General features: G+C 47.8%; 1 protein-coding gene across 1 annotated transcript; it reads right to left on the reverse strand.

Annotated features, from left to right (window-relative positions):
• Nucleotides 1-9,267: 9,267 nt before the first annotated feature.
• Nucleotides 9,268-12,364, reverse strand: LOC119404478 (uncharacterized). Its single transcript, XM_037670987.2, has 2 exons — nt 12,198-12,364; nt 9,268-11,614 (listed from the first exon to the last, which is right to left on the reverse strand). The coding sequence occupies exons 1-2, from the start codon at nt 12,303-12,305 to the stop codon at nt 10,364-10,366; spliced, it is 1,359 nt and encodes a 452-aa protein (XP_037526915.1). The 5' UTR covers nt 12,306-12,364; the 3' UTR covers nt 9,268-10,363.
• Nucleotides 12,365-13,039: the final 675 nt, after the last annotated feature.

The raw sequence follows: 13,039 nt of genomic DNA on the forward strand, positions 1-13,039 counted from the left end.
GAGCGCTCCCTCCTACTGGTAGAGGCCGTTCATGATGATGCTAGTTTTTATTAACGCGAAGCGGCAAGCTTACGCAGCTACGCTGTTATAGAAAACACAAATCGCACATAGTTCTGTGCACTTCAGAGCAAAGTAAGTACGCTTGCGTGCGTAGTGTGGTCGCCACTTTTAGAAGCAATGAAGCTTCCTTGTGTCTCTAAACTGGTGGAGGCTGAGACTTCGTTTAGCTATAGCAAGCTTGTTACATGCCGAGACATGGTGAGCGGCATTACAGCCCACGGCCTTTAAGCGCCTTTGAAGCGATGGGGGAATGTCCCTAACCTGTAAATGCGCACTGAGCTAATTCCCGGTTTGCCCGCGTGCAACTTCCACTAAATGAGGGAATCTCTTTCAGGCGGAGCGGGGGCGCTATATTACCCGACAGCAACCTGGGCACACCTCGCACCAACGACCTCCTTTACAGCTGATCCAAAGGTCTCCCATCACTGAGCTGCAGCGCTAACGATGCTAGCACCAGCTCTGGTGACGTATCAACATCTCTAAGGCATTATATTGCAACGAGGTCGTGACGTTGAAGATTACAGCAGTCGGCGTGTTCAAGACGAAACTCTTCATTCGGGCGAACTTGGGCCCAGGAAATGAAAAGTTAAAGTAGTACAAGCAATACACGCTGTATACTGAGACTGTCGTCGATATTGTGGTCAGCAGTAAAGTGCGTCGGCATTTTATACCTGTGGCATCGAAGATTACACGTTATCGCTGGTGGTCGCGTTAGTTCGAGAACACACTCTGTTGTTCTCGTTGCGTGCTCCAGCTTGTCGGAATATTCTAAAATAATCTGGAAGGTTTCCGGACACTCGGGTTCGGTTTGCGCAAACCAGTGGTTATACTTGTAACGGACCCATTACATAAAAATATAAAAAGAAGCGCGTGTGGCAGTACAGCACTAGTATACACTGCTGCATAGCGTCTCCCTCTCAGTCGCTTCTGTAGACAGAACAGAAATTTGTGGGAAGATGAAATACCTTGAGGAGATGAGAAATGGAAATGGCCAAACAGTAGTGTCACACGGTCCCTTATGTATTCGCCCAAGACGACTCGAAAATGAAAGCCATTTTCTTTTCCTCTCGATTGTACTACTACTACTACGACGACGATTGCACAGGGTAGACTAAGCTTTGCTGTAAAACAAAAGAAAGCGGTCAAGGTCACGACACGGGCTGACGTACTTCTTGCCTCTTTGTCAGGGGTGCAGCAGGGCTGAGTCAGCGGCCACGCGGAGTGGCGAAATCCAACGGGGCAGAATAACAGATAGGTGGGCGAGTTGGTCTGTGAGTACTTAAGTTGTGAGTACAGCGCATGTCCTGTCTTCATCTCGTCCTTTGTACTCGTTCTAGCGCTGCCCTTTTACATCATTATAAGCCAACGGGGCCCTCCAACCTACGAGGTATTAAGATGTGTCACCGTACTACAGATAATGTAAAACGCCGTAGGTATGTTCCTGTTGGCGACGTTTCCCTGGTCCGACGCTCTGAAACGCCAGCCTCGTTCAGTTATCATGGAGTGGCGTGCATTTTCGCTTTATTACTGGCTTCAAACTGCTAAATATATGCCGGTTCCAATGTTGACTCTGCTGCAACTTATTGCTTATTATTAAAAGCTGCGATGCTAAAACTGAGAATGCATATACTACTAGGCACTAGATCAATGCAATATTACGTTATCTGCAAGAAAGCCAGACAGCGAGAATGCCAGATATCTCGTTCCCGCTTGAAAACTCTAGGCAGCCTCTCTGCAGACCTGGATTGTGTACATAAGTAGAGCGTTTCTTCTCGTCGTTTGAGCGTGCGAGCCGACTGTATGAAGACAGCGTCTGTCGTACAAATGCGGCTGCTTTCATCGGTATAGTAGCGTAATAAAGGTCTGTATAAAGAGTGGGCGAACGCGCGTGTCCGATTGCATATCTCGTTGGCCGCCTCGGCCGTAGCCTCCGCGATCGGCACCAGCAGTGTGCGTTGCCGGAGCTAATCGCGGAGGCCACGCCTCGGCGATGGTATCCTTACTGGAGCTGGGCCAGAGGGCGCTTCGTGGCACATCACCTCATTCGTACAGCGGCCACGGGAAACCGCTTCTCAGTGGTGGAACCGCACTGAAAAAAGAAGCAGGGTTAAAACCCGCTGGCGTTAGTATTTCTCACACGGAAGACGAATATAATTAATAAAATTCAGTAGCCCTTCCCATATCGGGCAAATGAGGCCCAGCGAGGCTTTGCGTCCACATGCCAAACGTACTACTTCTTTTTCTTTCTTTCTATCGCTATGCGCAATGCTCCCTGCCAACTGTTCCATGTCGAGAATTGGACCTTAATCCAGGTGCTTAGCAGCGCGACACTTTAGTTGCTACAGGCAACAACGACGGAAATCCGTTCATGTCCAGGCAACAATGAAATTTGGCGACATATAATGGCAAGTCACCTCGATAAGAGATCAGATTGCCATATCAGAAACAGCTGATCGCCGACAAGCTGCCCACGATCGAGAGAGCGTCAGTTATTGGGAAACGGCGCATACAAATACGCATGCGTCCGGCGCACCTTCGAGGGCCGCATTTCTGTACACTCGTCGGCGTCGGGTTTCTCGCGTATGACGCCACCACCGCCACCGAGATCCAACTCATCACAAGCTACTTCTCTCGCCAACCGGCCTGAGAAGGCCAGTTACTTCGCGCAGCAAAGGTCGTAAAAGGCGGCGCGCCCGCCCTATCTTGCAAGTAATCCGCTGCGGTTCCAAAAAAATGAGCGAGCTGAGATGACTGGTCGCTTCGCGTGGCTGCCTCCGACTACATCCCGGTATCACCGCGCGCATCATGCGGCAAAAAGACTGCACGTTTCATGCTGAAAGTAAGATCATCAAAGCATTTTTGAACTATAACTTCTATTGCATTTCCACCATAGAAGGGGCACAGTTCGGCTAGTATGTTTAGAAGCAGACCCATTTTTATGACGACAAGGCATTGTACAGAGCCGTCCACTTCTACCCTGAACACCGCGCCGTGCGGCCGGCGGCCGGCGCTCCGCGGAGCGCCTCTGCCGGGCGCTTCGGAAACTAGCGCTCGCGCGCACGGCCGGTCTAGAGGCGCGCGCTCGCTCCTTGAGCGCGCGCCTCCAGACCGGCCGTGGCGAGCGCAATGACAGCTGTAGGCGGGGCCTTCGCCGCGTCGTCTGCTGGAGCGCGGCCGTTCGACCGAATTGCGCCTGCTTTGCGGTGAAGCAAGCATCACCCTTGTTATATGCGCACGTGAATTGAGAATTTGCTGCGGTTCTCGAGAAGCGCCGAGGCTGGCTTTTTTGCAAGCAATCGTACAAGTAATAAACCTCGGCCCATACATGAGCAAGCGGCGCTGGCACTGCCACAACTGAGTGATTCGGCGGAACAGAAAGAATATCCCGCAGCTCACACGACTGTTTTTGATCAGCGCAAAGTTTAGCGCCGCAAAATTGGTGATGAATATATCGTGTAAGTTCTGACATAACATCTTGGAATGTTTCAAAATTTTGATTAGTTACTAACCTGTAAACAAAAGAATGTGACTTGTCCGTTAATCTTAGAAAACTGATATTATAGCATTTATGTGTTACGAATAGCGCTGCTTTGATGTGCTACCGAATTTAACTCGCCAATATTCCACCCTATTCACTGCCTTCTGGCAGCCGTGTTTCTTCGTGCTATTGATGCATAGAAATCGAGAAACGTTCTAATCGAGTTTTCAGCAGAACTCGTACGGGGCAATCAGTGCACCAAACAAGCGCCGATGACAAATTTTTACTGCTGTGAGCAGGTGCAGAATAAAGCTTCATTCCTTTTTTGTCTCTGGGCGACACAAGGCCCGCTTATCGCTTCATATCTTTCTTGACTCGAAACGTTAGCCCACTGCTCATGTGACCCTTCAAATCGTAGCGCCGTCAAACTTTTTTTTTTATCGCCGCGTAATAAAGGGGCTGCATATGTTCGGTAGTACTTCATTCCAGTATTGCCTCCCGATTAAAGGGCCATGCCGAAAGTACCGGAAGACGAAAGACGACGCATCGTAGATTTATGCCTTACAGGATATTCTCAACGTGCAATATCTGCGATGACGAACCGTCATCTTGCAACTGTCAACCGGATCATTCAAGCGTACAGGAATGAAGGACGCAGGAATGAGATCCGCACCAACTTCCCAATTTGCGTGCCCATATAACAAGTGATGCTTGCTTCACCGCAAAGCAGGCGCAATTCGGTCGAGCAGCCGCGCTCCAGCAGACGACGCGGCGAAGGCCCCGCCTACAGCTGTCATTGCGCTTGCGCGCTAGTTTCCGAAGCGCCCGGCAGAGGCGCTCCGCGGAGCGCCGGCCTAGAGTCACTGGAAAATTTCAGAGTACCGCAAAGGTAGGCTGCACGCGGGCAACATTGGGCGGCGGCGGCCATATCCCTTCCGGACCGTCCGGCGCGTTGGTAACGTGTGTTGAGAAGTGACCGATCTTTTCGCCTCGATGCCGTGTTACGCTCGGCGTAACTGCAATATCTGTGTGTGTGTTTCTTCAAAAGGATATCAGAAGTGATTTCGAGTCATCGACAGTCATGAATCGACTGCGCGGTAAGCGGTGTAGCTAATGAAACGTGCGGCGAATGTTGCCATGTGCTCGCGAACTCTCTTCGTGGCTTCAGCGGTCTCTTTTCGTTTCACGGCCGAGTGTGTTCGCAAGATCCGGAGCTGTATAGTTGCATTAGCGTAATGACCGTACGAGATGCCCTTTACTTCGACACTTGGTGAATGTTGACTGTTTGCGCTAGCTTTGCAGTCGGTGTTCAGGTTCACTTCATAGCACATTCGAGAACATTATCGAACATCGAGAACGTTCAGCAATGCGTCCTTCGACTGATCGCTGATGCATACCTTACTTGCGCACCATGCTTACTGTTCAGCTGGGTGTTATCTGTAATAGAAGTGGTGTGTGTACGGTAAGTGGAAGTTGTACGTGAAGTATTTGTCTCGGTTCGGAACGCCAGCAGCCGAACGCACGGGCGAATCGGCGTGCGGTAGGTAAGGTGCATCTTATTTTGCGAATACGTTGTCATTTCTTAACAGATACGTAGAAAATAAGCCATCAAAATGATTGACGTCACTACTCAGTTGTTTCATTTCCTATTTTTTGTCTCCTTAATATTCCCAACGTTACAGTGCATTTGCAAATATTTTGCTGTGTTCCGACAAAGTTTTTTTTTTTTTGCGTTGCCAGCGCGTAAACAGCTAGGGTTCGGTTTCTGCACTGCTTTTAATTTCAACTTTTTTTTTCGTAATGCACTCTTGTTAAAACTTCCTCGGCGCAGTGCTTTATGTTATTTTGATCAGAAATAGCACATGCCGAAAATTTTCAACGCGCATGCTACTGCAACACAGTATGTATGTAGATCTAGGGCTCGCATGAAATCGATTCCCTCAATGCGTGGGAAGATGGGCCGATTATTATTATTATTATTTTTTTGCTGTGACAATTTCTCGCCCACTCAACAGTATTGTAAGGGTACGCTCGGCGCAATGCAGCATTAGCAACAATATATTTTTAGAAAAAAATAAAATACGCTTAATAACATATTGCCTTATACCAAGTTTATCAACAGAGTGCCACGCCTCAGTTTTGCGCAGTGGCAAATGATCATGCGACAATTGCCTTCAAAGTATACAGTAAACAGTTATTATTTTAATAAGTCTTCGATTTCGCTCTCGTGCGTGACACGCTTAAAACTCGAAATGCATGCACAATCTGTAATTCAACAGGTCGAGATATAAACAGCCGAGCAAATAGAAAGGTATGTAGTGTGTAGTTTTCAATATCGCTGAACATAGCGAACCGAAAAGGTGAAGTATCCTGTTGCATGAGAGCTTTTCCAGCAACGTTTATGTAGTTCACTGCAGAAAGGAGTGTTCTTCGAGGGGGGCGAATTCATTCCGCGGCCGACTATGCAGCCACGTACAACGACGCTCTTTGACGCAACGTTTATAGAACCTGGTTCTATAAACGTTGCTTTGACGTTAATGTTTCCCAGACGGAATGCAAAAATATACGAAATTCCCGGAGTAGCTCACCAGCAACGTTCGGTTACTGGTGAGCTACTCTCTGGCATCTGCATGACGCGTTTAAAAAAGCGACGAAATACTTCTAGGGACCGTGGTACTGCTAAATATCCGGCTGTGCTCTGCATTCAACGCGCCTGCACCCAAAGCGCTTGGAAGGGATATGGCGGCGAGAGGTCACGTGATGCGAGTAAGCCAATCGCGTCGGCGGCGGCGCGCGGAAAACAGATGCGATACTCTGAAATTTTTCTAGTGACTCTACGCCGGCCGCACGGCGCGGTGTTCAGGGTAGAAGTGGACGGCTCTGTACAGGTCGCTTCAAGCGATGATCTCACTCAGTATACAGCCGAGGAAAAACGGCACAAAAACACAAGGCATGAAAGAAGCACAGAATCGCGTAATGTAACGTGCATTGTTCAGATTATCTTCAGCTGCAATCAACGCACCCGGATACCGCTTCGGGAGTGTATACATGGCTTGCACGGACGTCACATCCGGGAACGACAGGACCGGAAGCCGCCATGTTTAAGAACACTTGCAGCTGTCTGGAAGCGTAGGCAGAAGCTTTGCAGCGGCGAGATCTGTTCTTCGGACGCGCCACCGCCTTGACCATGACTATTTGCGCTGTTTTCGGATGCAGAACAAGAAGTGGAACTTCTGCTTCTAAAGACAAGGCACAGCCACGCGTTAGAATGTTTAGTTTGCCCGCGATTATAACGAACCAGTGCGCGCGAACGAGGCTGTTGTCCGCAAAGCGCCGTAACGCTTGGCTGGCGCGCATTAAGCGAAGAGATTTGAAGAAAGAGAAATACATCCGTGTCTGCAGTCTTCACTTCATCACAGGTAAGGGTATTTTCGAGTTGTGTACAGGTTTAACGCGTTTACTGACGTGATTACGTCGCTTTTCCAGAATGCTGCCTAGATTCACAGCGACGTAGAGACGAGCTTTTCCCCTTGAATAAACGAGTCTCCAGTTGTTAAATGTGGCCTAACGGTGCAACACATGTGAACGTGACCTTCTTCACAGGGAAACCTGCGAATTTAATGGATGACGCGAACCCCGACTGGACGCCGAGCCTACTGCTGGGCCATGGCCGTTATGACCGGACTACTGACGCAGCGTCTGCGCGTTTTCACCGCTGTGAAAAGCGACGGAAGAGCAAGCGGGATGCTGTCGCAGCGAGCACGCCGCCCACGGAGCCTGGAACTTCCCTCGAACTGCCTGTCATGGACGCAGAACCAGAGCGTGATGAGCCATCTGCGGTAGATCCCATTCTGGAGTCTAAATCAGGTACAGGATCGTGTGTGCCATATTTGATGAGCGTTGTGCAGCTTAGGGCTTTCCTCTATGATAGGCAATGCTGACTCATTTCATTACTTTTTCGCAGAGGTTGAAGTGCAAACCGACCTCACGTGCCAAGATCTTCAGGCGCTACTGGAGGATTATCAGAAAGTAACCAGCGAGTTGATCACTTTGAAGAGCCAGAAACAGTCTGCGGAAATGTCAGAGCTATCCCTTTGTGAAGACCCCGTGAAGGTGGCCTTTTACACAGGACTTCCGAATTTTGCAACTCTTCTGTCAGTGTTCAGCGTTGTGCAGCTGTTTGTCAAGCACACACCACAGAACTCATTAGGAAAGTTCGAGGAATTTTTGGTGTTCCTGATGAAGCTGAAGTTGAATCTGCCATTCCAAGACCTTGCCTACCGTTTCGGTGTGTCTGAATCAACTGTAAGTCGAATATTCGACAAGTGGCTGCACGCTGCATTTACTAGACTTGGGCCTTTAATAACATGGCCCTCAAGGCATGCTATTAAGAGGACAATGCCACAGGCCTTTTTTGATTCTTTTGGAGAAAAGGTAGCTGTAGTACTCGATTGCTTCGAGATCAAACTTGAACGGCCTTCATCTCTGAAGCCAAGGTGCGAGACTTGGTCTCAGTACAAGTCCAGTAATACAGCCAAGTACCTCATAGGAATATGCCCCCAAGGAACTATCACTTTTATTTCTGATGGCTGGGGAGGAAGGACTCCTGACAAGCACATTACCGAGTTCTGTGGCATTCTTGACCATTTGTCACAAGGGGACGTGGTGTTGGCTGACCGAGGCTTCGATATTGCAGACAGTGTAGGCCTGTACTGTGCAAGGCTGCACATACCTGCGTTCACTAAGGGCAAGAGACAACTCTCAGCAGTAGATGTCGAGTCAACGAGGAAGCTTGCCAACGTTAGGATCCATATTGAGAGAGTGATTGGCCTGGTTCGGAACAAGTATGTTATAATGAAGTCTGTCCTGCCGCTAGAGTATGCGAATCGCAAACCGGGACACCGCTTCACACCACTGCACAAGATTGTTACCGTGTGCTGTGCACTGGCAAATTTCTGCCAGTCTGTCGTTCCTGCTAATCCGGAGCCATGTGGCTAAGTTTCCTACATATGCTAGTTAGTTTGCAGATAAATGGCAATACTTGCATGCATTCATTGAAATTTGTAATTCTGGCCGTTCTGACTGCATGCAGAAAATATTTTTTCATATTTACTTTTCTTTATAGCAATAAAGCTTGCCCTGCAGTCGTAATATATTGTGTGTATATGTGTATTAGATCCGTGCTGCAAGGCCTGTTGTGTATGAATTGAAGTAGTGTCTTGTGGAATGTGTTATATAGCTGTCGTAGCTAGACGTGCCACTGTAGCAAAGGCCGGCTTGCAGTAGAAGACAGGAGCATTATGACTAATCCTTGACAGGTTCCTATTAGATGGTTTTCACATGAAATAAGTGCTCAAAATATGTAGTTGAAGCAACAGTGGAATGATGAAAGTTCAATGACTAGTCTAATTTTTTGTTTTTATCGTTCCTCCAAACAGTTTGGTTGCAATTTGCTGCCAGTAAATAATTCATGAATAAATTAAATCCAGTGTGCATTAAAAGCCCTTTTTTTGCACTTGCCTGGCAAATGAGCTAGGAACCTATCATCATTGAAAAGTTTCATCCTGTAGATTTCATGTTTACATTGTGCATTAAAAGTTGCCTTGCTTTTGTATGCTTTGTCACCTGCTGTCGCCACCAGTTTTACAACCAATGTAGGTATTTATTTGCTCTACTTGGGCTGCAAGCTTGTGTAATAAAGTGAAATAAAGAAACTAATTTATGCTACCAAACAAATTTTATTGCATGGTTTCAAGAACAGACGCATCTATTGCACTCACCTAGGAGTAGTTCTACTTGCATTGCACTGAAATTGTAAATACAGGTACACAGAGGTAATGTCGCAGCAGTAAATGCTTCTCTGTACATAAAGAAACTAACCCATGCTACAAAACAACATTGTATGGCATGGTTTCAAAAATAGACGCATCTATCACACTCGCCTAGGAGTACTTCTACTTGCACTGCACTGAAATTGTAAATACAGGTACACATAGGTAATGTCGCAGCAGCAAGTGCTTCTCGGTACATAAAGAAATTAACCCATGCTACAAAACAACACATTGTATGGCATGGTTTCGAAAAACAATCATTCATCACAGTTACGTACGAGTACCTGCTGCTTGCATTCCACTCAAATTGAAAAGACTGGTATAAATGTAGGTAATGTTGGCTCAGCAAGTGCTTGATTTGAAACATATCTCACTCTCGTCATTCAACCTAGCAACCTATTTGGAAAATGTGCACACTACAGAAGCACCTGGTATTAAAGAAATGCAGTGAATCCTGGAAGTCAATTGCCCCCCTTCCTAGGTAACAACATTCATTACTGGCTAGAATGAACACCACACAGAACGAAATGTATCCAGTAAAGAATGAAATAATGTGGGTGCTTCGGTACGCTGAGCCTGTTAAGCGCATGACCTCTTAAAAAAGCATTCCTTGCCTAAGCAGCCAGAACTACCTTGAGAGCAGCCCGATGACATAACCACATACAGCACAATCAAACAACACAAACATTTTGAGGTGTCGGGGGTCCTTTTTGTCCAGACTAGGAAAGCAGCTGCCACAGTATGCTGAAAACCTGAACTTACGAAAGCTTAGGAAAGTGCCAGAGGCACTTTCCTAAGCTTTCTTTAGTGGGCCGCAATCTGCACAAAACCAGTGTTTTTGCTTTGGGGCTCGCTTCATTCCGATGCAAGTGTAATGAAACCATTTGTATTTACAGTGTTCCCCATCACATGCCACTATTTTCCCAGTCTCTGGGCCTTGGCAGTAACAGTAGACGGGCTGTGCAGAGCTAGTGCCAGACCCTGGTGCATTTTTTCAGGTGAAAAACCCTGCAAACATTTCTGGCATGACAACATGTGTAAAAAATTGTGTTGCAGATTCCAAGATTCTCTGAAAGAATGCACTATCTTCCATTATTCGTTCAATATGAACCGAGACAGGTGTCCACACAACAAAGTCGCAGTACCTTGCACTGCACACTGCCAGTTGCGTCTGCACCTGATAATAGTAGCCATGGGTTCTCTTCAACCGAAGTCCATCGGCACTAGTCTCCAAGCAGAAATCTTTGGTTCCTATCGCAGCTTCTATGCCAGACTCTGCCACAGAGTACGGGCATTTGACTTCCACAATGCCTTCACCACAGCATGAACAGTTGACAACAGCATCTGGGGATGCAGCGAGATGAGGATGCTTTGCACTCAAACAAACACCAACTCTCTTGAGTGTCAAATTGTTGTGGCGTTGCACTACTTGTTTCCTGTATGTGGAGATGGCAGTGCCTTCATGTTTCCGTCCCCATTCTGTCGCCGCAGAAGAAAACTTGCTTTGCTCAGGGCAACATATTTTTTTTAATAAACTAATTGACGGCTGGCTCAGCCTTGTGCTGCATACACACTTCATAACAGAAGCTGTAACTCGGCCTGCCCTGTATTCAAACCACTTGGCACAATTTGACTGCTCTCTAGTTGTGGCTTCCACATGCCGCACCATCTCTTCTGTTACAACCATTTCTTTTAAAAACGCTTCAGCCCGTTGCACCAGGGCAGACAAATCCTCAGAGGTGGCCTCTTCACACATAAGGCTACGGAGAAGCACAGGTTCTTTCTTTTGCGGAGGCGGAAAAAGTGCACTATATTCTTCATGCAGCATAAACAGTGCTGGCTTTACCCCTGATTTTGCTATCGCCGCAAAACACTGCTGAATCTCTGCATTCGTTGGAGCTGGGATTGGTGGTGGAGGCGGGGCTTCTTCAGCACAAGTGCTGTTCGTAATGTTGTCCATTTTCCTCTTCTTCATCTTCGCTGATGAGAAGTCAATCTCCCTTAGCCTCTTAAATTCAGCATTCCGGCTATGAGGTGGTAGCCATCCATTTTTCTTTTCTGTGCAAGTCACAGAGTCCCTCAGCCTCACAGCAGTTTCTATGGCGAAAAGTGTTGCAGCAACGTGAGAGCATGCCTCACCCACGCCTGCCATGCAAGTGCAGTGTGCTGTAGCAACAGTGCCCTCTGTTTCGGCCAAAATCCACACTTTCAGAGGGGTCTCTCGTAGGCGCTGGGAATGGTTGACCTGGAATGTTGAACGAAATTTCTGTAAGTATTATTTTTTAAATGACAGCTTAGATTTACAGAGCTGGCTTGTTTGGTTCCATGCTGCCTCATAAACAAACCTACTTAAAATGTTACAGGAGCTACATAATTTTACTTGTGCATTACTCGTTTCAGGGAAGCTCAGAAGTAGCCTCCAGAAATGAGCATTCAGCTTAGGTTTTCATTTGCCAAGTTTATGAAGTTACCGACATTACGATGGCCAATGCTCACCATTTATGCATTTTTTTCCTGACCGCTGGCTTATGTTTATCAAGCTGCCGCGTGCGGCCGTCTAAGCCACGAAACCGTCGCGCACAAAAAGAAAATGAACCACGCACTGCTACACAACCGAAACGAGCACAACTGCGGTGACGCCTGAACATGGGCGTCGGCAGGAGGGTGCAAAAGGGGCATTTGCTCCTCCCAAACAACACCAACACTACCCCCACCGCGATGCAACACTGGTTTGCGCCCCTCAAGACAAAATCCTGTCGACGCCCATGCGTCTGGACAAACACGAAGTTTTACTTCGATCGTAACGTGAAAGAGCGTTGTTAACTAACCTCGCTTAGAACGACGACACGCTGCGATGGAAGCTGCTTTGCTGCTATGCTCTTCACCCATCCGCTGGTGAAGTAGTTGTGGCCGTCCAGCGACTTGTAGGCCTTCATTTGTTGCAGTGTGACGTGACTTGTTGAAAGCACCAAATAATTCACAATGTCGCCGTGCGTCACGGCAGGCAGCAGAGCGACGTCCGATGCATGTTCCTTACTGATGCGCAGTTCGTAAGGGTCGATGCCATCGCACATTTCAATTTTAGCTCGGTAACGTACCCGAGTCGGTCCCACAAGTTCTTCAAAGTACGACGGGCAAAGCGCGTGCACGTTTTCTATCGCCATATCGCTCAAAATAAATCGAACGACGACGACAAGCTCCAACGCGGCGGTAAGCCACACGCGCAGCCGACTCGATATGTTCTTAAATATGGCGGTCGCTCACTTTGAAAGTCGGAAGTGACGTCACGTGCAACCCATGTATAATGAACAGCACAGAAAGAAGAGATACTAGCGCAGTGCATAATTTCGTGTTTGACCCTTCCTTTTGCACACCGTCCCTGCTGTGGTAACACGTCGCCCGGGCAAGCATAGCTGCATATAAATCGTCGTGCGCTAAAGTAACTTAGTTACGTGATTTGGCGACATTCTTGAACTCTCTGAAATGTGGTATCCGCTGCGGCGACAGCATTGTCAAAAGGCTCACACTTGTGATCCTGTTCAAAGCTGCGCGTCCGTTTGGGCTGCGACGATGCATCGCCGCCGCCGATTCCATTCCAAGAAACGACCCGACCGTCTCCAAACGCGATGTAAGCATAGTGTCCATTCAACGACTGCCAACGACGATAACC

The sequence above is a fragment of the Rhipicephalus sanguineus genome, chromosome 9, assembly GCF_013339695.2.
Source record: "Rhipicephalus sanguineus isolate Rsan-2018 chromosome 9, BIME_Rsan_1.4, whole genome shotgun sequence".
NCBI classification, from domain to species: Eukaryota; Metazoa; Arthropoda; class Arachnida; order Ixodida; family Ixodidae; genus Rhipicephalus; species Rhipicephalus sanguineus.

Excerpts from the sequence above, each read along its gene's own strand:
- LOC119404478 (XM_037670987.2), bottom strand. The coding sequence starts at position 12,305 with ATGAAGGCCTACAAGTCGCTGGACGGCCACAACTACTTCACCAGCGGA. Across the intron at positions 11,615-12,197 it reads GTGTCGTCGTTCTAAGCGAG|GTCAACCATTCCCAGCGCCT; the intron begins GTTAGTTAACAA and ends TCAACATTCCAG.